General features: G+C 66.4%; 1 protein-coding gene and 1 pseudogene across 9 annotated transcripts in view; one reads left to right on the top strand and one right to left on the bottom strand.

Annotated features, from left to right (window-relative positions):
- KCNT1 (potassium sodium-activated channel subfamily T member 1) overlaps positions 1-22560 on the top strand; it is a 60489-nt gene that overhangs the window by 16796 nt on the left and 21133 nt on the right. For 3 of the 9 annotated variants that reach the window (XM_032866223.1, XM_032866225.1, XM_032866222.1), the window contains exons 1-8: positions 7298-7478; positions 12454-12495; positions 18506-18585; positions 19197-19296; positions 21417-21473; positions 22129-22177; positions 22247-22306; positions 22437-22511. In XM_032866223.1, coding sequence (XP_032722114.1) covers positions 7324-7478; positions 12454-12495; positions 18506-18585; positions 19197-19296; positions 21417-21473; positions 22129-22177; positions 22247-22306; positions 22437-22511 — 618 coding nt within the window. In that variant the 5' untranslated portion in view covers positions 7298-7323. Of the gene's footprint in view, positions 1-7297; positions 7479-7688; positions 7719-12453; positions 12496-18505; positions 18586-19196; positions 19297-21416; positions 21474-22128; positions 22178-22246; positions 22307-22436; positions 22512-22560 lie in introns of those variants that run through there. The other 6 variants (XM_032866227.1, XM_032866228.1, XM_032866230.1 and 3 more) reach the window with 5 other exon arrangements.
- Positions 4654-5570, bottom strand: LOC116872817 (annotated as a pseudogene).

The raw sequence follows: 22560 nt of genomic DNA, 5'->3' as shown, positions 1-22560 counted from the left end.
GGGACGTGGCCCCAAGCCAGGAGCTGGGAGAGGCAAGAAGGACCCTCGCCTGGAGCTTCCAAAAGGACCGCTGGCCTCGGGACGGGCAGAAGATGAGTTCCTGTTGTCTTAGGGCCCCCAGTTTGTGGCATCTTGTTATGGCACCCCAGGACACTGACACCGCTTTCACAGGGTAAAGTGGGAGGGGGGCCTTCGAAGCCAGGGACCCGGCACCTGCCCCCTTGTCTGGGCACTAAGGGAGCTTATGGCATGGGGCTATGGAGGGCACCCTGGGCCTGCAGAGTGGTTCCTGCCCTTGTCCGGTGGGACCCTTGGCCCACGGAGGTTGGATGGAGTCTGGGAATAATGTGGCCCGTCCTTTAGCTGGGGTGTTTTCTGGAGCGGGTCCTACATTAACGTGGAAAATAGGTTTTTCAGCAGAGGAAGAGAGGCTCCCTCCCACTGGGCCTCCCCCAGCCTGTGGGAACAATGGCTCCTGGCTCCCAGGGCTCAGGGGCTGGGGGGGCCTGCATCCTTCGTGACCTTGACCCTCACTAGAGCCCAGGAAGGAGGCCACTCTGCAGGCAGGGAACGCAGCTCCCCTGGGGCAGCAAGGGGCAGGGAGGAGGCCTACAGGAGGCGGGGGAGGTGTCTGTGCTGGGCAGAGGGCTGGGGCCTGAGGTAGGTGCGTGGGGGAGTACAAGAGGACAGACGACAGACGTAGAGGTCCCCAGCTCTCCTCTCCACAGCTGTGTGCTGGGAAGGGAGACCACCCCCCCAATCCTGGCAAGGCCCTGGCCAACCCCCACTGCGTCTTTGTCTTTTCTAGGGGTGGGAGTCCCTTCTGGGAGGTGAGCCAGCTGCCTCCTCACCCACGAGGGGGCCCACGTCCTGGCTCCCTCCTTCCTCCGTAGCCCCATTACAGCCTTAGTGGGCCCTGGTGGGGGAGGCGGAGAGGCTGAGGTGAGGTCACCCGGGGAAAGCTCCTGTATGCAGCTCCTGGAGAGCCCCAGACCCTCCCCACGGGGCCTGCCCTGCCCCCCCTCCCAGCTAACCAGCAGCTGTCTCTCTGTCTCTGTGTCCCCATGTCTTCTCTGTCTTGCTCTGCCTCTCCAGCCGGTTTGTACTTCGTTCTAGGCCCTTCCAGAGCAATTAACTAGGGCCTGGGAGCAGGGAGAAGGACCCCAGCCCCGTGTCTCCTTCTGGAGGGGAGCTCGGCCAAGAACTCCCGCTGAGCCTGGCAGGGGTTCTAATGCCCGTGAGGGGAGATGTGGCCCCATGGCTAGGCAGTGCCCCGACAGCGGCAGCACCCCCCACGAGCCAGCCCCGCCACATTCCTCTGGACCCGCTGGGTGGGAGCGGGGCACACAGGTGGGCTGTGGGAGCTGCCCTAGGAAGACAGCCAGGGCCCAGGACCACCGCCCCCAGGTCGGCTGAATGATAGTCCTCCAAGGATGTCCCCGTCCTAATTTGTGGAACCTGTGAATGTGGCCTCAGATGGCAGAGACTTTGCGAGTGGGACCAAAGTAAGGATTTTAGGATGGAGAGAGGATTCTCCCTAAGTGCTGTCCCAAGTGTCCTCATTAGAAGGAGGCAAAGAATGTTAAAATGGTAAATTTTGTTATGTGTGTTTTACCCCAATTTGAAAAGAGAGAGAAGCAGAGGGCAATTTTATACAGACAAGCTCGTATGAGGACAGAGGCAAGGATCAGGGGGACACGGTCCAAGCCAAGGGACACGGCAGCTTCCAGGGGTCACAGCCCTGCGGTACTGACCACTGACTTTGGGGCTCAACTGGGAGGGAACGGTCCCCGCTATGACAGCCGTGGGCACTGGAATGCACAGAATTATTGGGGGAGAGAGGCTATCGGGAGAAACCACTCCGTTTCCATCTGGGGCGTGCCCAGGCCCACGGGCCAGCCCCATGCTGGGAAGCCACTGTCTCCCGGCAACACATTCCCAGTGGCATGTGCAGGGGACTCCCCGAGACTCATGCCATGTGCTGGGGATCCTCTGGTGGTGCCCAGGGATTGGTGGAGGGCATGGCGGGGAGTGGGGGCTGAGGGGCCCAGGGAGGGGAGCCGCAGCAGTTGCCCGGGGGGAGCTCACCCCTCGCGACTGGTTTGCTCAGACCAGGAGTCCTGTGTCCTGTCTGGTTATTAGGATCCTTGGACTCCTCGTGATTCCGAACAGCTCCCACCCGGGGCGGCACCCCCAAGATCTCCACGGCTGCCCAGGACCGTGAATGTGATGGGAGGCCACACCTGGGTTCACGGTACCCAACGGTGTCTGGCTGAACTTCTAAAGTCACATGTTGGGGTTCCAACACCCCCGGGGCCTCAGAAAGGGACCTTGTGTGGAAGTAGGGTCACAAGGTCGTCGAGGGGGCCCTGCGCCTACACGACGGCCCCTTTTACAGAAGGCAGTTCGGAGGCCGGCCGAGGGAGGACACCAGGGGCAAGGCGGGGAGGGCGCCGCGGAAGGGCCAGCCCTGCCAGCCCTGGTGTCGGGACACCTGCTTTCCCTTGTCTGAGCCGCTGGGTCAGCGCTGCTTCCCTGCGCGGGGAGGGACTCCACCGTATAATTAAGAAGACTCAGTGACCTCTGAGCTGATCAGAAGGACATTCTCTGGGGGGCCCAGTCCCGTCGCACGAGCGCACTGAAAGCAGGACGTCTTCTCAGGCGGGATGTGGAAGAGCCGGGGCTTTGAGGCACAGGGCCTCTGGCACCCAGTGCCTGGCGCTCCAGATGGGGGTGCCGCAAGCCGAAGAAGGAGGCAGCCCTGGGGAAGGGAGTAGGTGGCAGCCACCGAAACCAGGGGCCCAGCCACCCTCCGCCCACCGGGGTCTGGAGGAGCTGCCGGCGAGAGAGCCCAGCCCTGCGGACGGGGCCGAAGCCTGGCGAGCCCCCAGGACAGACGGAGCCAGGCTCTGCCTGGACTCACCCTGAAGCACTGGCAGGGGGGAGGCATTGCCTACAGTGGCAAAGCTGGTGGCGACTGGTCACACAGCAGAGACAGCTAATAAGTGACGCCTCCTTCCTGTGGAGCGTCCCGCTGTCCACCTTCATCCGGCTGCCCCTTCCAGGGGCTTCAGCCTGTCCCTCTGCCTCCAATTTCCTCACACGCTGGCTCTTGGGTCTAAAGGCCTCGTGGACCAAACAGGAAGGACTTTTTAGGTGATGCTGTGGTCGCCATGTGGCCCCGTATACTGCTGGGTTAGGGCTGGCCGCGTATCCCTGCTCTGGGCTGGCACAGCCCCCCGGCTGCCCTGCACGGACCCCATGTGCGTCCAAGGACCGCAGCTCCAGGAGCATCCCCGCAGGGCCCTGCCACCTGCCTCGTCAGCATCTCGCCCCCACGTGTCAACCACGTGCTTCTGCAGCTGCTGCTTCTCCTTCGTCGAGGGGAGCTGGGTGTGCACCCTGACCCAGAACTCCTGCTGGAAAGGCAGAAAAGCGCATACCGTCCTTTCTCTCTCGTCACCGGTTTCCCGAGCAAGGCAGCGTGTCCTGGCAGCCCCGGCCGTGACCCCGCAGGGCCACTTCTCTGACCCTCCTTGTGAGCATGAGGAGTTCACCCGCGGGGCCACAGAGGCTCAGCAGAGCCCCCAGCATGCCCACACCCCAGTTCCCGGCACCTGGCACATGTCGCCACCACGGGCCGGAGGGCCTTGGCGGACGTGGCGAGGTGGAGGCTTTTGATGTGGGGATCTTTGCTGTGGCCCCACGGTGTCATAGGGTCCTCGGAGAATGGAGGCAGAGGGACCGAAGCAGAAGTCAGCGGCATGAGGCTGGGACCCCGAGAAGCTGCAGAGGCCGGGAACATCCATCTCCAGAGCCTCCAGAAGGAAGCAGCCTTGTGCGGCCTGGAGCCGGGTCCCAGGACTATGAGACGGTAAACTCGTGTTGCTCTCAGCCACTCGATTTGGGGTGAGTGGTCCCGGCAGCGGCAGGAAACCCCTCCACCGTGATTTAATCATTGCCCGTCCCGGTGCTCACCTGTCCTTGCTGGCCCAGTGGGAGCCCCTCCGGCCGGGCTCCCTGCCTTCCCCGCCAGCTTCTCTTCACGGCGGACCGCATGCGGAACAGAAAACTTACCATCTTAATTGTGTTTAGGGACGTAGTTCAGGGCACATGTATGTTGGGCAGCCTTCCCCAGAACATGTCATCTTCCTAAACAGTCCCAGTGAAACACTGTCCCCTCCCTCGGCCACAGCCCCATGCCATGCCCCGCGCCCCTCGTCTGTGGGTCCGGCTCCCCCACAGCGTTTCCGCTCACACAGAACTGGTCCCGTGGTGCCGGGCTGACCTCTGCGGGCACCAGACCTCCAGCTCTGCCACGCTGCAGCCGGTGCCGGGACTCCCTCCTCTCGGAGGCCGAGTGCTGCTCCGTGGCGTGGACAGACCGCGCCTCACCCTCCTTCTGTCTTTGGGCCCTTGGGCCGCTTCCACGTTCAGCTCCTGTGAGTGACGCCGGACACGGTGCGCAACTGCCTCCCGGAGACCCTGCTTCCTGCCCGGGGTAGGAGCTGCTGGCTCACCGGGGTAGCGAGTTAAGCTCTTTGAGGAAGCTCCAGGCCCTCCCACCGCCGCCGCAGCCTCTCACGTTCCCAGCGACGTGCACGGTGCCCAGTTCTCCACGTCCGTCCAGCACGTTTTCTTTCTGCGGATCGATCACCACCGTCCCGGCGAGCGCACGGTGGCGTCTCGTTCGAGTCGTGCTGCTCTCGTGACTGGCGGTGTTGAGCATCTTTCCGTGGGCTCCCTGGCCCCCAGGAGCCGCCCGGGCACTGCCCGGGCCCGGCGACGGTGCCTGCCATCAGGACACCCCCTGGGTCACCTCTCCCGACGTGGGGCTGTGGGTGAGGATGCCGAGGACCTGCAGGCACACCCCAGCTTGGCTTCAGAGGGTGGAGGCCGGCATCCACCTGGGGGTCCCCAGCCCGCACTCTGCCTGCCGCTCCCGTTCTCTCGCGAAGCTTCTGCCTCTCCCTGGGCTCGAGGCTCTGGGGCCAGCCCTCTTCCCAGCCTGCACACCTGTAACATCCCACCTGCAGGCCTCACCTGCTCCAGGTCCCTCTCCAGCCCCGCCGCCTACAGCGTGCCAGGCGTGGGTGCCCAGTCCCCCACAAGACAGTGTGAAGGATGCCCAGAGTGGATCTGGCAACGCACCCCATCCGCTCCTCTTGTCCTCCCTGTCTCGGGGCATCACCGCCCACCCACTCCCTCAGCCCTGGTGGATTCCCCTGCCATCCAGTCCTCCAGAAGCCTGGCGACTTCCACCTGTGCTCCCCTCCTCCGCCGGGCCCAGCCCCTCTGGGCACAGAAGATGCAGAGCGACCCCTGCTCCGCAGGGTTGCTCCAGCAATAGGAGGAAAGCCGTGGTCATAGTGCTCGGGGAAAGGGAGACGGCTCTTTGCTTCCGCCCCCTGCCGCAGGCACAGGGCTCGAGCTTGTCCAAGCCCAGTGGGAGTGGGCAGTTTGGGACACTGCTCGTGGTGTGCCGTGGCCAGGGAACTCGGTGCCCCACACCCGGGGGTCTCTCCTCCACATACAGGAAACAGGGACCATGCAGTAAACTGGATGACCATCTTCCAAATAAATCCAAGCTTATGTAAGCACTGCAGCGGGCCGGCTGCAAGGGCCTCTGCCACCCATTCCAGATGGAGCGGTGCTGATGGTCGCCTGGTGGACTGTCCCTGCACATCAGCCCAGGGTTTCCATTAGGCCACGTCATACATAACGCTGGGAAAACCCTCCTTTGTCCCCCTTACCATGGACCTTGGAAGCCATCGCCGCATGTGGACCAAGTGCCCTCAAAACCCAGGAACGGGAGAACACATGGCAGCCGTGGCAGACGTTGACGGGCGTGCTGGCAGTCTGGGTGCATACAGGCGGGCGCCGCGCCATCGTGGCCACACGACCACGAGCTTGTGTCCCCTCTGTGGGTGAAAATGACTCCCAAGGAGCCCCGTGGCTTCCTTCCCCCCAGGTAGCCGCGCAAGCACCCCTGCCACCCGCCCTGCTCCTTACTGAGCAAAGGAGCCACGGCATTGCCCAGAGCCCCCGCACTCACTGGGGGCAGCCGCTCCGTGTCGCCCCGCAGGAAGGGGGACAAGTGGCAGCCATCTCCTCGCCCCCTCCCCCCTCAGGAGCAGGCGTGGGGCTTTGCCCACATAAACACCTTGTTCCTTTAAGGCAGATTTCTGATGGGGGCACAGCCCGGGGGGTGTTGGGGGTCTGCCGAGACCCCAAATGGCACTGTGCCAGACCTTCCTGCCTCTCCACGTCTGGGGAGGGGCCAGCAGGGGCTGCAGATTCTGAGGCCCACCGTCCTTCCACAGACCTTCCAGAAGCCAGGCAAGCTGGAGTCCCCGGTCTGGGCGTCAGGGTTCAGGCAAGTCAGGAAGGCCTGGAGCGCTGGCCGCTGAGTTCAGCTGCGCTTCTCAGCACCTCCTGCCCCCAGCGGGCTCCAGCCAGAGCCTCGGCCCCCGGCACCCATACACACCTGCCGGCAGCTCCCCGGCCAAGCCGCCTCACCTGCCGGCTCCTCTGTCTGTTTCTCCCCACCTCCATCTCCTGGGGAAACCTACCTCTGACCTCCATGCCTCATCTCCCCACTTAACAAAACTGAAGCTTGCACTGTCTCCCGGGTTTTCCCGGTCGCCGGGGTGACCCGAGCCATCCCCAGCGGGGCATCTGGTGCAGACGGGTCTCCACGAAGCAGCTGCTTTGTCCAAAGCAGGGCCCTTGTGCCTGGCACGGAGCTGAGCCTAGCATACGGGCCCTGCTCGGAGAGTGCCCCCACGGACACCGGATGGCCCTGTGGGATGGAGGGAGGATGGGCAGACAGATCGGGCATGTCCCACCTGGCGGCAGTGGGATCACCCAACCTGAGCCAGCATGGGTTGGGGGGGCCTGGAAGGTGGGCACAGCTCCCGCAGGCCATCCAGAGCCCCGCCTGAGTCCCCAGGACCCGCAGGCCGCCTGGGACTTGGGCACACGGCTGAGCACCGAGCTCGTGGGCTCCAGCCGCTCTTGCCTGCGGAGGTGAGTGGCCGAGAGCCACCAGCTGTCACCGCGCCACTACTGCTCCCCTCCCCCAGCGCCACCGTGACTGTCGTGATTCTTACTACTACTTCCGTTACAAGGCGGCGTTGGCCCCTGGGCGCCGAGACCCCTCCCGCCGGGACACCCCCGCGCGTAAGGCCGCCCCCCGCCTCTCGGCGCCCCCCGCCCGCCCGGCCGGGCCGATCCACTGCGGCGGCGGCGCGGGGAGCGCGGGGCGGGGCACGGAGATGGGAGCACCGCCCCCGCCGCCTCCCGCCCGTGCGCTCCCGCAGGATGGCGCGGGCCAAGCTGCCGCGCTCGCCGTCCGAGGGCAAGGCGGGCCCGGGGGGCGCCCCAGCCGGCGCCTCGGCGCCGGAGGAGCCGCACGGCCTCAGCCCGCTGCTGCCGGCCCACGGCGGGGGCTCCGTGGGCAGCGACGTGGGCCAGAGGTAGGGGCGCGCGCCTGGGGACCCCGCAAGCCGCCGGGAGGGGCTTTGCTTCTGCCGCTCGCATCTCGTAAGGGCTCCGCTGGGCTGCACCTGCCGCGTTGCCTGCAGACTCGGGGAGGGGGGCGATGACTGGGTTCCCGGCTGGGAACCCTCACCCAGGCGCGCTCGGAGCCTATGGTTCCCCCCCCCTCCCCCCGCAACTCCCTCCTGCTCTCAGTAACTGGTACGGTGGGCCTGCAGGTAAACTGGAGGGAGAGGGAAGAGAGGACCCAGACACAGTGCCAGGTGGCTCGGGGACCCTGCTCTGTTCTGGCCCACTGAGCCCACACTCCTGTTGGTTCTAGTGGCTTCTTGTCGGGAGGCAGGGCCAGCGTCCTCATCCCCACTTCAGAGGCGGGCAGCATGAGGCCCAGGGAGGTTGGGGGCCTGGCCAAAGGCTGCATAGCAGATTGGAGCTGGGACATAGTCAGGTCTCAGGTTCCCTGGGGATGAGTGCCCCTAGCTAGTGGCCCTTAGGGTGCAGGAGGCCTGTTTCCTGAGGAGGGGGCTCTCCTGGGGAGGGGGCATCACAGGCCCTTCTCCGGTTCCTCTGAGGGCAGGGGGGCATGCAGCACCCCCCATCTCACGGGCAGGGGGGCACGCAGCTCCCCCATCTCACGGGCAGGGTGGCACGCAGCACCCCCATCTCACGGATGAGGACACTGAGGCTTGGACTGCTAGCACTAGTACTTAGCCAGCACCTTCTGTGTGCAAGGAGCCCTTCTAGATGCTGCGGGAGGAACATAGATGAATCAGACCCGCCCTGGTGTAGGCACACATCGTGGGCACGGAATCCTGTGTCTGGCAGAGAGGAGCAGGCTGGGCCGGGGTGAGGAGAGCGGGGGCTCCCCGGGCTGCTGGTCTTCGGGGGGGGGGACTCCAGGAGGTCGGCAGGGGCCCTCCAGGCTGAGCCAGCAGCCAGGGCGGAAGCCCAGGGGCGGGGGTGCCAGGCCTCATTAAGGTCAGGGCGGAGGTTGGCAGGGAGTTGGCCTGGCAGATGGCAGAATCGGGGGTGCCTAGGGAGTCTCTCCCTTGCCCCTCCCACCGGGCTGCAGGCTGTCCAGGCCCCTCCCTGCCCTCACACCCCATTTCCGGCTCCTTGGAGCTGCCCAGTGGTTACTCCCAGTCCCTGGAGCAGACTGTCAAGAATGGAGGCGAAGCGCGTCTAAGAGGCTCCGGGCAGCTAATGGGCAGCCTGGGTGGGCAGGAAGTGAGTGCTGGCCAAAGCCCTGGGGACGGCTCTCTCCCCTCCATTGCTTCTTGGACACTGTGGGGGGCAGTGATTCTCGAGGCTCTGGTTACAGCCAGCCCAGCCCTTGGAGGAGATTGGTTCCCCTTGCTGTCCCTGTTCCTGCAGGGACGCGGAGATGGCAGGTCCTGCCCAGGCTGCATCTGAGCCTGCAGTGCAGAGCGGGAGCTGAGATGGCAAGGCCACCTCCTCCAGGAAGCCCTCTCCCATGCCCGCACTCTCCTGCCCCCAGTTCCGTGCTGGTGCTTACGTGGGGGGCTCATTCTGTCCCCAGCAGCCCCTGAGTGTAGGACCCATATCAGCCTCCTCACGCGGAGCGAAGGGCACGTTCCGAGGCTGCATAGGATCAGGGCTGGGAGCCCGGCTGCCTGATGCCCCCAGACTTTAGACACATGCTATGAGGTTCATTCCGGACGGGAGCAGAGAGCACCCACAACAGGTTCCTGAGCGGAGCGGGACTCGCAGATCTCCTTAGGCACTCAGATGTGACCGAGCACCCAGCACACCCAGGGTCCAGGGTGCTGGAGACGTTTGTCAGAGGGAGCTAGGGGCCACAGCTCCTGAGGCTGGTCTCATCTGCATGCCTGGCTGCCCGCTGGGGCCAGCCAGGGCCAGAGCTCTCCGGGCCACTTGGCAGCATGAGCCTTCCTCAGGGTGGCCCAGAGCCTTCTGGATGCCTCACCAGTGCTGGGGCAGCAATGAGGCCCAGGGAAGTCCTGCTCCCAGTCCCATGCCCAAGCTCCTCACCCACCCACTCCCAACACAGTGCTCCCTAGTCACAGGGATGCTGTGGGCCCGCATGGGTTCCCCCCCAACACACACCCAGCCTAGGCTCCCTGGGCTCTGTGCTCATGGGTCTTCATTTTCCTCTGTCCCTTGCCTCCCCTGTGCCTTGTGAGGCCAGGTGTGGGAGGGGGACAATGGTTAGAAATTGGGATCTGGGGGTCGGAGTGATGCAGCCGTCATTCAAGAGCTTCTGAGCAAGGGGCCCAGTGAGCCCTCCACAGGCGTCAGCGCTGCTCTGGGGCCCCCTTGTGCCCCCAACAACCCCAGGACTGGGTGGCCTTGTTCTTCCCAGGTGCTATGGCAGGTCAGGCATGCTGACCTGGACAGACAGGGCGGGAGATGATAGGCCTGATTACTGGGAACCCCCTCCCCCAGGGTTTGGGTTCTGCACCAAAGGAGAGGTCACTGGTGTATCCTTGGAGGGGACCCTGGCTGAGCAGCCTGGAAGGCGCGATGGCAGCACCAGTGAGCAGGGAAGGGCTACAGATCTAGGAGGGAGAGTCCGGGGCTGTGGGAGTTGTGGGGAGTGGGGCGAGGTGTGAGGGGCGCCCCGTGGACAGCTGAGTCTGGGGCACCTGGAAGCACAGCCAGGAGAACTCCAGGGGCAGGAGCCAGGCTGGCCAGCGGGGACCCGCTTGTGGGTGTGGGTGCTCTGAGGGGAGGGGAGGAGCAGAAGGTCAGAGGCCAGAATGGAAGTCAGGCCCGGTGTGAGGCGGCAGGTGGAGGCCAGGGTGTCCGCAGGGCAGAAAGAGAGGAAGAGGGGTCCCCAAGGAGGAGGGGGAGCCGGAGGGCCTGGGCGGAGGAGTCGTGCACTTGGCCGTGCCGCTCTCTGTGCCCCGCCATTGGTAGTTCAGGGGAAGGGACATCCTGGGGCGGGGTCTCTCTGAGCTGGGCTGACAGGCAGGGTTTAGGGAGTGGAGGGGAACTCCAGCTGCCCGCCAGGGGCTCCGCGCCAAGGCCCTCGGGGGAGGCGGGGCCGGCGGTGTGGGGGCGGGCCAGGAGGTGGGTCTGGTGGGCGGGGCTTGACGGGGGCGGGGCCGGAACAGGTGGCGGCCGGCGCCCGGGCTGGGTTAGCATCCCCGTGAGCCCAGGTGGGGGCGGCATTGAGCGGCCCCTGGGCGCAGTCTGTCCCTCCCCGCTGCGTCTCTGACCACTGAGGAGGGGCCTGGAGGGGCAGGGCCCATCCCTGCATGCAGGACCCCGGGAGCATCTGTGAATTGGGGCTGAGGAGGCAAGGGGAGCAAGGACTGCGGGAAACTCCTTTTACTCTGCGCTCTCGCGCAGGCCCGCCAGGTGCTCCAAGCACCGAGCGTCGAGCGTCGCGGCCACATCTGGGGGTCCTCAGGGTTCCAGTGTGGTCCTGCTTTCCTGCTGTTCTTACCAGGACCCCACGTGTTTGCCCTGACCCCAAACCTGCCTGTCTCAGTCCAAGAGCGGCAGGCAGAGCTCCCTCCCCCACAGGTCCACTCGTTCTCCTCCCCTTCCTGTGGCCCCCATGCTCCTCCAGGAACCTCGACCCTCCACACCACTCCCCCAGGGCCCTGCACCCACTCTCCGTGAATTCCTGGCTCCACCACCATGGCCATAGCACTGCCAGACTCCTGGGACAGCTGTCACCCCAGCTCGGGGCTTGGGGCAGTGCCAGGGCCTACGAAAGGGAACCTGAGCGGGACAAACATGTAGACTTTGCCAGAAGCACCCGGTGACTCCAAACTGAGGCCCGGTGCAGCCCTGGCTCCCACTGCTCCACTGGGGGCCCAGCCGCTCCGCACACCCCGTCCAGACCTTGTTCCCAGAGCGTCCTGCGGCCCCACCTTGCCCACCCCAGCACTGGGAGCTGCGGGTTGGGCACTGGGAGGGGAGCCTGCCCACCCACAGGGAACAGGTGGGCGAGTGCCTGCGGCCCAGCCCATGGCTAGGGACTGCCCCAGCCCTACAGGCCGGCTCCTTCCTCCTGCCTGTGGCCTTGGGGAAGAAGTGGTCCTCTCTGAACCCATGCTTCCTCTTCTGGAACGTGGCTGCTTTGAGGATTAAGAGCACATCATCAGAGAAGAGTAGACTTTCGGCACACACACAGACCCCCACCAGCCCCCCAGGGGCCAGTCCCCAGAGCCCCATAGCTCCCACCGGCCTCCCCTCCAGCCCAGGCCCAGCCATCTTGAGGTTAGCTGCGTGTGGCCAGGCTGGCAGAACCCTTGGGCAGGCGGCCCAAAGGGCAGCCGCCGTGTGGTGGTTGGTCAGTGGAGGGGGTACACCTGGGTACCCCCTAAGAAGCATCAGCACCCAGCCTCAGCCTGTCCTCTCTCTGGGAGGTCAGGGTGCAGGGCTCATGGGCTCTGTGGCCCACAGAGAGCACGGGAGCAGAGAGGAGGTGGGTGGACTTGAGACAAGGGAGCCCTGATTGTCGCGTCTTGTGTGGGAACTGGCCCTTGCCAAGTCGGCTTCCCAGGTGGAAAGTGGGGCTAACAGTGCCTTTCCCTGGAGCCAGGGGTGTGGTGCCTGGGGCAGGCATGGCAGGAGCAGGGACAGTGAGCGCTCACCAAATGGGCTGATCCTTTCCTAGTTCCTGGGCTGAAGGCGGGTGGCCTTGGCCTTGGCCTTGGGTGGGGTATGGCCTGGCAGGGGACGCATGTGCCGGCTGCCGTCTGCGCTGTGCTGCTTTCCAGGGCACTGAGGTCTCCGGGCACGGTCACTGCCCCGAGGCAGGCTGCCTCCTGTGGGCCCCTCTGCCGCCTGGGGGCTCCGTGGGTCGGGGAGGGGTGTGTGCCCATGGGTTCGCCCCGCTTCCCTCGGGCCCTGCCCAGCGCCTCCTTGACTATCCGTGACCCGCCTAGTCCAGGAGTCCAGGCCCTCCGTCCATCTGTCTTCCGTGTTGATGTGAGCGCCTGTGTCTGTCCCCAGGCTTCACGTGGAAGACTTCAGCCTGGAGTCCTCTCTGTCTCAGTAAGTGCTTGCAGGGTCGCCCGCGGGGACGGGCAGTTGTCCTGGCACCCACGGCGGCCCTGGGGAGGCGGGGGCTCGGGCCCTGCCAACTCTGGCGGGGTGGGGGGGACGCCAGGCAGGAGCAGGCACGAGGCGGCACCGGCCACCCCCTCCTCGCACCAACAGGAGATGTGGGCCTGAGGGCTGGAGCGTGGGCTGAGTCCCCCGGGCGGAGCCCTGCCGTGGGAAACGGGGCTCCAGAAGCGGGGACCCCCAGCCTCTGCCTGGATGAGGACAGGCACGTAGACGACTGCTGGGACCCTCCTGCCTCACCCAGCCTGGGCCATGTGCGCCGGTCCAGGGGCCCCAGGGCACGAGGCTGTTCCTGGGCTCAGCTCCGATCTAGGTCAGGTGGAGGGTGGCTTTGAGGCCGGGGAGACCTACATCATCCTCAGAGTGGCCACATCCTGCCCAGGCCCTTGGCGTTCGGTGTGGCCACCAAGTGGAGCCTGACTTCATCCATTCACACGGTCGTCCTCCCTCGGTGCTTCTGCTGCCCATGCTCTCCCTGCAGCCTGAGGCTTGGGGCTGGGATTCTCCAGTCTGGAGTGTGGGAGCCAGGAGGCCGGGGGGGTCCATTGCCCTCAGGGCTCTCTGGGGCACCCCAGGCTGCCCGGGGGATGTGGACCGTGTGCAGCCCCCCGAGGGGCCGAGGCTACAAGTCCTACCCGGTAGAGCAGATGCCCCGGGCCATGGAGGCCCACAGAGGCTCTCCCAGGCCCCTGCCCAGCCGAGGGCACCCACACCGGGCCCTCCCCGACATGCACGCAGCAGGCCCCAGGTGGGACCACCCTACCCGGAAGCCCCAGGCTGGGCTCCTCTGCTGTTTTGAGAAGCCACTGTCCACCCCCCTCTCCCCCTTCCCCCGGCTCCTCTGCTCCTCCAGGTTGCCCACCCAGGGGACGTCCCTGGCAGTCGGTCCCTGGCCGCGGGCAGGCGCTAGAGGAGAGCTTTCAGCTCCGGTGAGGGTCGGGGCACGGGAAGGATGTGGCCACCCGCCCTCCACAGGCGGGTCTGCAGGCTGGGGGCTGGGAGTGGCGGGGACAAAGCAGCCTTCGTGCCCACGCCACCCCCCCCCGGTGCCCCGCCGCCCCGCAGGCACCCCGGCCAGTGCTCAGTGCCTCCACGCCCGGCTCCGCGCCCACAGGCCTCAGGAAGAGCTGGGGCACGGGGAAGCCGCCAGCCCCACGTCTGTCCTGCACTGGGCCCCTGGGCTGCTCACTGGCCCTGCCCTTGCTCAGAGTAGCTGGCGTCAGGCTTGGCGGGTAGGCCTGGGCCCTGGCCTGTCTCTTGCCCGTCCGTCCGCGGGTTCCGGTGTGGAGGGAGCTCCCGGGCACCTGCCAGTGGAGCCGGCAGCACACGGCGGCGAACCAAGGGAAGTGGGCAGTGGGATCTCGGCCCCACGGGAGGGCACAGCTCTGTGGCCACGGGCTTAGTGTCCGGCCACCCTCCCCTCTGGCTGACGGCAGGGCCTGCCTCTGGAGCTTCCCGGCACAGGCCATCCATGCAGGAGCCGCCTGCCAGGGTTTCCCAGAGCCTGCCTGTCAGTTCACCCGGCAGCCCACTGGGCAGCGGGGAGATGGACGGCCCCCCGCCTACCCTCGCCCAGCCTCCCCCTGCCCACCTCGCCACTGGACAGCCACCTTTGCCTGGTGGGTCCTGTCCTGGCATGAGGTGAGGGAAGTTTGAGTTGTTTTGCCGGCACAAGGGGGGCTGCATGGGTCCACTCCAGCGTGGGCGAGACCGTGGGGCCCAGGAGGGCGGTGGGCCTCCCTCAAACACAAGCTGGCTGGGGATGGGGCAGAGCCGGCTGGGGACTGACTCTCCACCCCAAACATTCACGAGGCCCTGGTCTCATGGGGATCCCAGAGGCCCCAACGCCTGTGACCCGCTGGATGATCCTGGCCAGTCTCGGGCCTTGTGAGACCTTCCTCTCCGTGCATGCAGGGATGAGTGTGGCTGGGAGCCTCTGAGGGCCCCACGGCAGGATTCAGCGAGATGGCCCTTCTGTGTGCTCGGCCTGGACCCCTGTCCTCACCAGCCTGAGAGCCACTCACCTCTGAGGACTGAGGACTGTCCCAGGGATGGGGCCACGTTTAGCCCATCTGGTCCTCGGGGCTGGTGGCCCGACCCCAGCTGTCTGAGCCTCAGGCTCCCCGCAGCCTCTGGGCCCCAGACCAGGCCCACTCGCGGCAAGCCTGAGGGACACCCCTGCCTCCAACCTTCTTCCTGGGCCCCTGGCAGCAGGAAGCAGGGGCCTTGGGCGCGCCCAGTCCTCCCCTCCAGGCTCCTGCCGAGAACGGATGCGTAGAAAGGGTCGACCTCTTGGTTCGCCCCAGCCTGTGGTGTCCAGGCAGAGTTTGCTGGCCACTGAGGGCTGACACCGGCCCCAAGACCACCGCACTGTGTGTGGGTTCCCAGGGCCCCTCTCCCAGCTCTCCCATGGGCGGCTTCCTGGGAGCTCGGTCACCAGCCCCATCCCAGGGCCTTGAGCCACAGCGGAACCAGCCATCAGGGGAGGGGGTGGCCCCAGCCAGGGTCACAACCCTGCCCACGTGTGGCATCGGCCACGCCCCATCTGCAGCCACACATGCGGACTTATGGCCCAGGGCCCATCTCTCTGGGGCAGTGTGAGATCCAGAGCGGGCCACTGTGGGCCCCCGAATCAGTCCGAGCCGGGGGACAGGGGGTGCCAAGCCCCAGGCCGTGCACAGGGGCCATCAGTCACTTAATCCTCCATCCGGGGATGAACGCTTTGCCAGATTTCCCAGGAAGCAGCCTGAGACCCAGAGAGGGCAGGTAACAGCCCAGGCCTGGCTCCCTCGAGATGATGTGGCAGAGGGTCCTGTCACTGTTCTTCCCCAGATGAGGAGGCCGGGGCTCAGGCAGGTGCGGGGGCCGCGGAGCAGCCGGACAGCAAAGAGGCCTCAGGAGGGCCAGACTGTCTGTGGTCCCGGGGCCCCTCGCTTCTTCCCGTCAGCTCGCCGAGCCCAGAGCGCGTCCTTCAGCCGGGCCCAGCCTGGGGTGCACCGGGGGCTCGGGGCCGGGCGGCTGGGAAGGCGTTTCCTCCTGTATCCACCCGCGCCCCCTGGGCCTCGTCATGGTCATCACCACCTGTACCTCGGGGTATGGACAGCTCGGAGCTCACTCTTGTGTCGGGGCTAGAAGTGGGCAGCCGCAGCTCATGAAAAATTAAAAGCTCAGGCGGCTTCCTGTGCTCCCCGGCCCTGCAGGCTCGGTCCACGTGGCCACGTCCGCCAGCCTTTTTCGCCTCCATCCACAGGCCGCTGGCTGCTGGCCACCGACCGCCTTGGGGGCTGTCCTGATGGGTGTCTGCAGCTGCCCCACAAGGGGACAAGGGCCGGCCAAGGAGTGACTAGGGTTCCACTTCTCAGGAGCAGGGGAGGGAAGCGACGGTGTCTAGGGCCCAACAAGCCCCAGGGTGGCAGTCCTGACCCCGCGGGCCCGGGCAGTGGGGGACGATCGGGAAAAGCTCCCGCGCAATAAGGGGCTGGTGGGAAGCAGGGGCCGGGAGCCGGGTGGGGTTAGGGTCGGGGTGCCAGGGAAGGAGCTGGAGGCCCCCTGGGTTTTCCCGACAGAGAGAGCGGGAAGGACCTAGGGACTCTAGCCTCCTGCCCTTTGTCTCACCTGCTGGTGTCCAGACTTCCAGAAGGAACAGGCAAGGGAGGCAGAAGTGCTGGGACCCCTGGAAGGAAGTAGAACAGGGGCACTCAGCCACATAGAGGGTGGCCCCGGGAGGAGGTGGATCTGAGGTCTGACGAGGGGGAGGAAGCCACTTCTGGCCTGGGGAGGGGCTGGTCCTGCTGGTTTAGGGAGCAACACCCCAAGGGGCGATGCTGGAGGGCAGCGGGGGGCTCGGAGGAGAGCGGGGGTTTCGAAGTCACCTTGCACAAGCTGGTCAGGTGGGCGTCGAGAGGCACCGGCGACCAGCCCTGGGGCATCACACATTCAGAGCTGGGATGTGGGATGGCCAAGGAGTCCGGGGGAGAGGGAGGGGACCAGAGCGGGTGGGGGTAGGAGGGCAGCGTCGTCGGTGCCCTGGGAAGCTGAGGAGGAAGGTGCCCAACGGCTACCAGTGCCCGAGGGCAGGCAGGGCCTTGCTGGCCGGGGACAAGGCAGAGTGGACGGCACAGGTGGTGTCGGGAGACCCATGTCGAGGATTCGCTGGGACGGGGCCAGAGTGGCGGGGAGGGTGTGTTCCTGAGCTGGGTGCTCTGGGGCCCTGGGAAAACCCTCAGGCTTACTGAGTCATATCTGTCCTCCTGATGTGACCAGACCGGGCACAAGCCCCACCGGGCTTGTCTGACCAACTCCCCAGAGAGACTGTTGGAGGTCCCCAACCCAGCTCCAGGTGACACCTACAGGGGAAGACGGGATTCAGGGGCTCTGAAGGAAGCCCAGAGAGCAGGGGGCAGCGCTCCAAGGGGAGAGAGGAAAGGAGCCTGTGCTGGGGTCCAGTAGAGTACGGGGCATGTGCTGGGGTACAGAGGGCGTGTCAGAGTTCAGGGCGTGTGCTGGGGAACAGAGGGCGTGTCGGGGGTTTAGGGCTCATGCTGGGGTACCAAGTGCGCTGGCCACTGGCTCTGAGGTCGGAGCGCACTGGTCTGTGGAAGCTTCTTCCTGCTGCTCGACTCCAGGAGTCCAGGTTGTGGCTGGGTGACCCCCTGCACCAGACGCAAGAGAGGAGAGGGGCCCACACCACCCCTGTCTCCTTTGGGGCCCTTCTTGAGCCCTGTGACTGGCAGAGGCCACAGTGGCCGGGGCCGAGGCCCCCAGCCCAGAGCAGGGCAGGGAGGTGCGGGCGCCCAGTCCGAGGCCCCTCCCAAGGGCCCACGACCAGGGCCGGCGCAGACGGCCTCCGCGTCTATGTCGCGTGTACTCTGCCCAGAGCAGCATTTGGGGAAAGAGGGCGGCTGCAGACGCTTCCTGGAGATGCGGCAGCCGCCCAGGCCCAACAACCCTGCCCCTGTCAGAGTGAGAGCAGGGCTAAATTCTGCCCCGGCAGGGGGGGTGCCCGGGGCCTCGGTTCACAGCCCCCCCGCCACGTGACGGAGCCCCTGCCCTGGTGGGCGGTGGCCGGGAGGCCGGCAGGAGGACAGGCTGCCTGTCGTGGGATCCCTGGTCCCAGGACCACGCCCGCCTGTCCTGCTGGCTGTCATCACTGGAGTTTCTATGCCGGGGGACCCTGAACCCCCGCCAGGCCAGCGAACGGGGCAGAGCGGCTCCGGGGGTCCCCAGTGTGAGGCCAAAGCTGTGGCGGCCAGAGGCCCATTGCCCCAGGCCCTGTGTCACCGTGGGGGACCAAATGGCCCTTCCCCACAGAGACTCCCTCACTGACGTGCTGGCTCTGCTGAGGTCCAACCCAGGACGCTGGGAGCCTGAGCAGGACTGGGAGCCTGTGGGCGTCGGCGAGCCAGAGGGAGCGAGGGCAGCCGGGGCTGGAGGGGCCCTGTGCTGGCTGCAGGGGAGGTCACGTCTCCCGGCCCCTCTGCGTGACCATCCTGCAGGCTGCAGCAAGTCTCAGGCCGCAGCCACCAGGGGCCATCAGACAGAACAACGATCAGCTTCCAGAACGTTCTGCATAGCTGAGCTGGCATGTTTTGAGCCCGTGCTGAAGGCCACACAGGGTGCATTTAACCCGGGTGAAAGGCTGCCTGTGACAGTCAAGGCTGGGGCCTGTGGGTGTTCACCCTCAGGGCCTGAAGGGCCCTGGTGGGAAGCAGTGGCTGCTGAGCGGCCCCCGCTCTGCCCACTGGCTTTGCAAGGGTGGGGCGGGCAGGTCTGCCAGTACCACACAGGTGCATGGATCACTGCGGGGGGGGGCCCTCCTTGTCCTGCTACACCCTCTGTCCGTCTGTCTGCCCAGCTCCTGAAGTGCAGGGGTAGCTGGTCCAGCCCCGGGGGAGCCCCCGCTGGCCAGAGCCCCCCATGGCCCTCTCCCCGCCCCCAGGGTCCAGGTGGAGTTCTACGTCAACGAGAACACCTTCAAGGAGCGCCTGAAGCTGTTCTTCATCAAAAACCAGAGATCCAGTGAGCAGGGGCGGGGGGCAGGGCCTGCGGGGGCAGCAGTGTTGGGGGGCAGGAGGGAGATGTCACTGAGCCAGGGGGCCTGTGCAGGGCAGGGGCTTGGGGCGGAGGAGGGGCTATGTCAGTGAGTGGTGGGTGCAGGGCAGGGTGGGAAGGCCCCTGGTCTCAGCATTAGGCCCTAGAGAATTGTGGGGACTGCTGGACACTGGGCTGGACTCGGGGCCCTCCTACCCGCCCCCTGCAAGCTTCCCTGCTCCCCTCTGTGCAACCCCACCTCCCCCATAGGTTCCCTCAGCTGCTTCCCCCGCAGGAGCTTGGCTGCCTCGGGCTCTTCCTGGCACACAGGATGGTGGCGGGACCCCTAGGGCCTCACCCGTCCCTGTGCCCCCGAGACTCCCATCCTGCCGTCCCAGGGAGCGGGTGGCCCGGGGAGCTGTCTGCACCCCCATCTGTAGGGCAGGACAGTAGCGGCGCCCAACCACGCAGAGCGGTCCCTCAGTCGCTGGGGCAGCCCAGCCCAGGGGCTCCCAGGGACCCGGGGGGCGGGGAGCTGTCGGCAGTGACCGTCACTGGGACTCCGTGGTGCCGGAGCCCTGACGGCCCCTCCCCCGCAGGCCTGAGGATCCGGCTGTTCAACTTCTCGCTGAAGCTGCTCACCTGCTTGCTGTACATTGTCCGCGTGCTCCTCGACGACCCGGCCCTGGGGATCGGATGGTGGGTGACGCGGGGACGGCCGCTGTCCAGGGCCGAGGCCGTGGGGGTCTGCGTGGGGTGTGCGCCGGTGTCCAGCCCAGATCGGCCCCTCGGGGACCCCTGCTTCCCTGTGTCCTCACTCAGGGTCCTGCTGACCAACGCTCAGCCCAGGGACAAGGGCGCCCCGGCCGTGGACGGTGGCCGGCTGTGCCTCCAGCGGAGCACGGGAGGGGCTCGGCCAGCGGCTCGGTGCCGGCTTCGGCCGGGGAGGGGGCAGGACACAAGCCAGCCCGGGGCTGCACGTGGTGCCATGACCCCTCCTGGGCCCCTGTCCCTGGCAGGGGGCACCCGCCGCCCCCCCAGGTCTGGGCTGTCACGCAGGCTCACGGATGCCCTGCGTGGCCTTGCTGCTTCGGGTTCTGCTGGTCGCCCTTGGGGGACGCCCGCTTTTCTCGCCGGCCGGCTGGCGGAATCCTGTCTCTGCGCCTGGCAGTCTCAGGGACACCTCAGGTGGCCCCTCCTCTCCCACGCGGGACTGGGGGACAGGGCCCTGGAAGAGGACATCCTTCCCCTCCTCCGCCGTCCCTGGGCTTCCGACGCCCGGGCGTGCAGCTCTGGACGATCCTGTGTCCCCCGCGTCTCCTCCGGGGCGACTTTCTGAGCTTTGTCTCCAGCCCGGCCCGTCTTCCCGCATCGGGCCCTGATTCCCGGAGCTCCCCTTGCTTTGGGCAGGCGCAGCTTTCCCGCTTCTCCCGAGGTGGCGTCTGGAACCGGGCTCTTGCTTGCGGTTTTCTCTTTGGCTCGGTCTCTGCTTCTTCCGAGCTTGCGCTAAGTGAGTGTCCGCAGCCCCACGCGAGGGCCGCAGAGCCGGGTTGGGAGGGCTCAGCACTGTCTCCGGGTGGACGGGCTCCCTCCGCAGAGCCGGTCTTCCTGCCTCTTCCCCGAGGGTAGGGCGCGGCCACCAGGCTCCCAGGCCGAGCCAGGGAGGAAGCTGGGACCCAAGGACAGGGCAAGCTGCCCTTCACCCCTGTCTGCCCCGGGCCTGGTGTCCCCAAGCCACACACTCTTTCAGCTCCCTGGGAACCCCTCCTGCCTTCACCCCGGGGGGCTGCACAGATCTGGCTGTGGGGGTTTGAGGAGAAAACTGAGGGCTCTGACTCTCAAACCGCTTTCCTGAGTCCATGTCACCTTCTCCCATCCCCAGCGTACCCTGAGGCATCTGGTTCCACAACCCTACAGGGCCCAGGTCTATTATATTCATTGTCCAATGCCCAGCACGTGGCTGGGCGGTGGGGGAGGGCAAAGGGATGGAGGAGGGGCCGGTGGAGGGATGGGGGGACTGGTGGGTAGGGGGGTGGATGGATGAGTTATGAACGAGTGTGTGGCGGTTGGATGGATGAATAGATGGATGAGTGAATTACAGAGAGTAGATGGAGGGATGGTGGTTAGACGGATGGTGGATGGTGGATGACGGTTGGGTGGCTGGGTGGATGGATGGAGGGTAGATGGGTGGTGGTGGGGGTGGGCGGGTGGCCGACAGCCAGCTGCATCTATGAGCGCTGAGTTTGCAACATTAGCCCCAGAAAGGCTCAGGGAAAGAGGGTCAGTTGGAAGAAAAGGAGGAGGGAGCTGCCTGTCACCATGGGGCTCTGTGAGAGCGAGGTCCCCTCGGTGGGGCCCCTGGCGTTGGTTACATCCTGGGGCAGAATGAGCAGGCCCGCCATGCCCCTCGCCCTCCCCAGGGGCTGGGCATCCAGCTGCCGTGGAGAGCTTTGTTCCTGGGAGCGACCCAGAGACGTGCAGTCTTGGAGTCAGCACCTCAGGGTGGGAGCTCGCTGTCTGTCCCCCGTCTCTCACGCATCGTCCTGCCATGTGCGTGGCAGCTCCAGACTCCGGGAGCTTCCACGCTCCATCTCCGACCCTCCCCAGCACCCTCCTGTCAGACCAGGCCGAAGCCCCAGCTCTTCCCTGGGCTCCGCCGTCCCTGTCCCGGCGCGGTGTGCTTTCCCACCCGCCGGCCTGGGGGTCCACGGGCCCTGGGTGGGGTGCGGAGGGCGGCCCCATGGCATGCTCCCGCGCCTGCGGCAACCTTGGGAAGCAGTCTTCAGGGCCTCAGCTGGGCCAGCTCTCTCTCTCCACAGCTGGGGCTGCCCAAAGCAGAATTACACCTTCAACAGCTCATCCTCGGAGATCAACTGGTGAGTCCCCTGGCCCAGCCCCTCGGCTGGTGCGTGGCCTTGGCCCGTGAGCTGGGCGGCACCGGGGTGCCCCTGGAGAGCCCCTAAGCCTCGGGGGCAGCGTTAGACTTAGAGGCACCACCATGTGACTTGACTCAGCAGCCCCCACTCCAGCTCAGCCCGCAGGCGGCGACGGGGTGGGGGGCAGCAGCAGGGAGGGTCCTGAATGAGTCGGGGCTGCTCCCCCGTGTGGCACCTTCACCCAAGGAGAGCCATGGCCCCAGAGCGACCCTGATGCCTGGTTCAGAGTTTAGGATGCGTCCCCCAGGGCTCGGCCACCTCCTGGGTAGAGGGGCTTCTGGCCTCCCGCTCACTCAGTTTGTCCCCTCCCCCACTGGGCTGTACCCCCCGGAGCAGGGGAGGAAGGGAGCCCCGGGCTCAGTGAGCCCCAGTGAGCCTGTCCAGGGTGAAGGGCCCCCTGAGCCTGCAGCCCTGACCCACGTCCCCTGCTTCAGGCCTGGCCTCCTCTCCTGGGGAGCCTCTCCTTCCCCTCCTGTTCTTGTCCCCTCCGGGGGCAAGGCTGGTGCCCTCCATCCTCCCAAGGAGCAGCTCAGGTCACCAGAGGCCCAGGGGGTTGGGGGACAACAGCCCAAGGCTCACCTCCCTCCCTCCCCAGGGCGCCCATCCTTTGGGTGGAAAGAAAGATGACTCTGTGGGCGATTCAGGTGAGTGGGGGGCGTGGCTCCGGGTGGGCCCCGCTCCCCCCAGCCCCACTCAGGCTCCGCCCCTCCTAGGTCATCGTGGCCATAATAAGCTTCCTGGAGACAATGCTCCTCATTTACCTCAGCTACAAAGTGAGTGCCCCCACCTCGCCTGACCCTCCCCTCTGACCCCCCACCCCACTCCTGGCCGGCTTGTCCCCCCCACCCCGTTTCCTGACCTCCTGGCTGGTTTGTGTCTCTCTTCTGCCACCACGGCGCCCAGGGGAACATCTGGGAGCAGATCTTCCACGTCTCTTTTGTCCTGGAGATGATCAACACGCTGCCCTTCATCGTGACGGTGGGTGAGCCCCGGCCGAGCGGGGGGGCCCCCCAGCGCCAGCCCCCTG

The sequence above is a fragment of the Lontra canadensis genome, unplaced genomic scaffold (genome assembly GCF_010015895.1).
Source record: "Lontra canadensis isolate GAN:19392208 unplaced genomic scaffold, GSC_riverotter_1.0 scaffold30, whole genome shotgun sequence".
NCBI lineage: Eukaryota > Metazoa > Chordata > Mammalia > Carnivora > Mustelidae > Lontra > Lontra canadensis.
The sequence above is the reverse complement of the archived record's forward strand: the minus strand, read 5'-3'. Positions and strand labels throughout refer to the sequence as shown.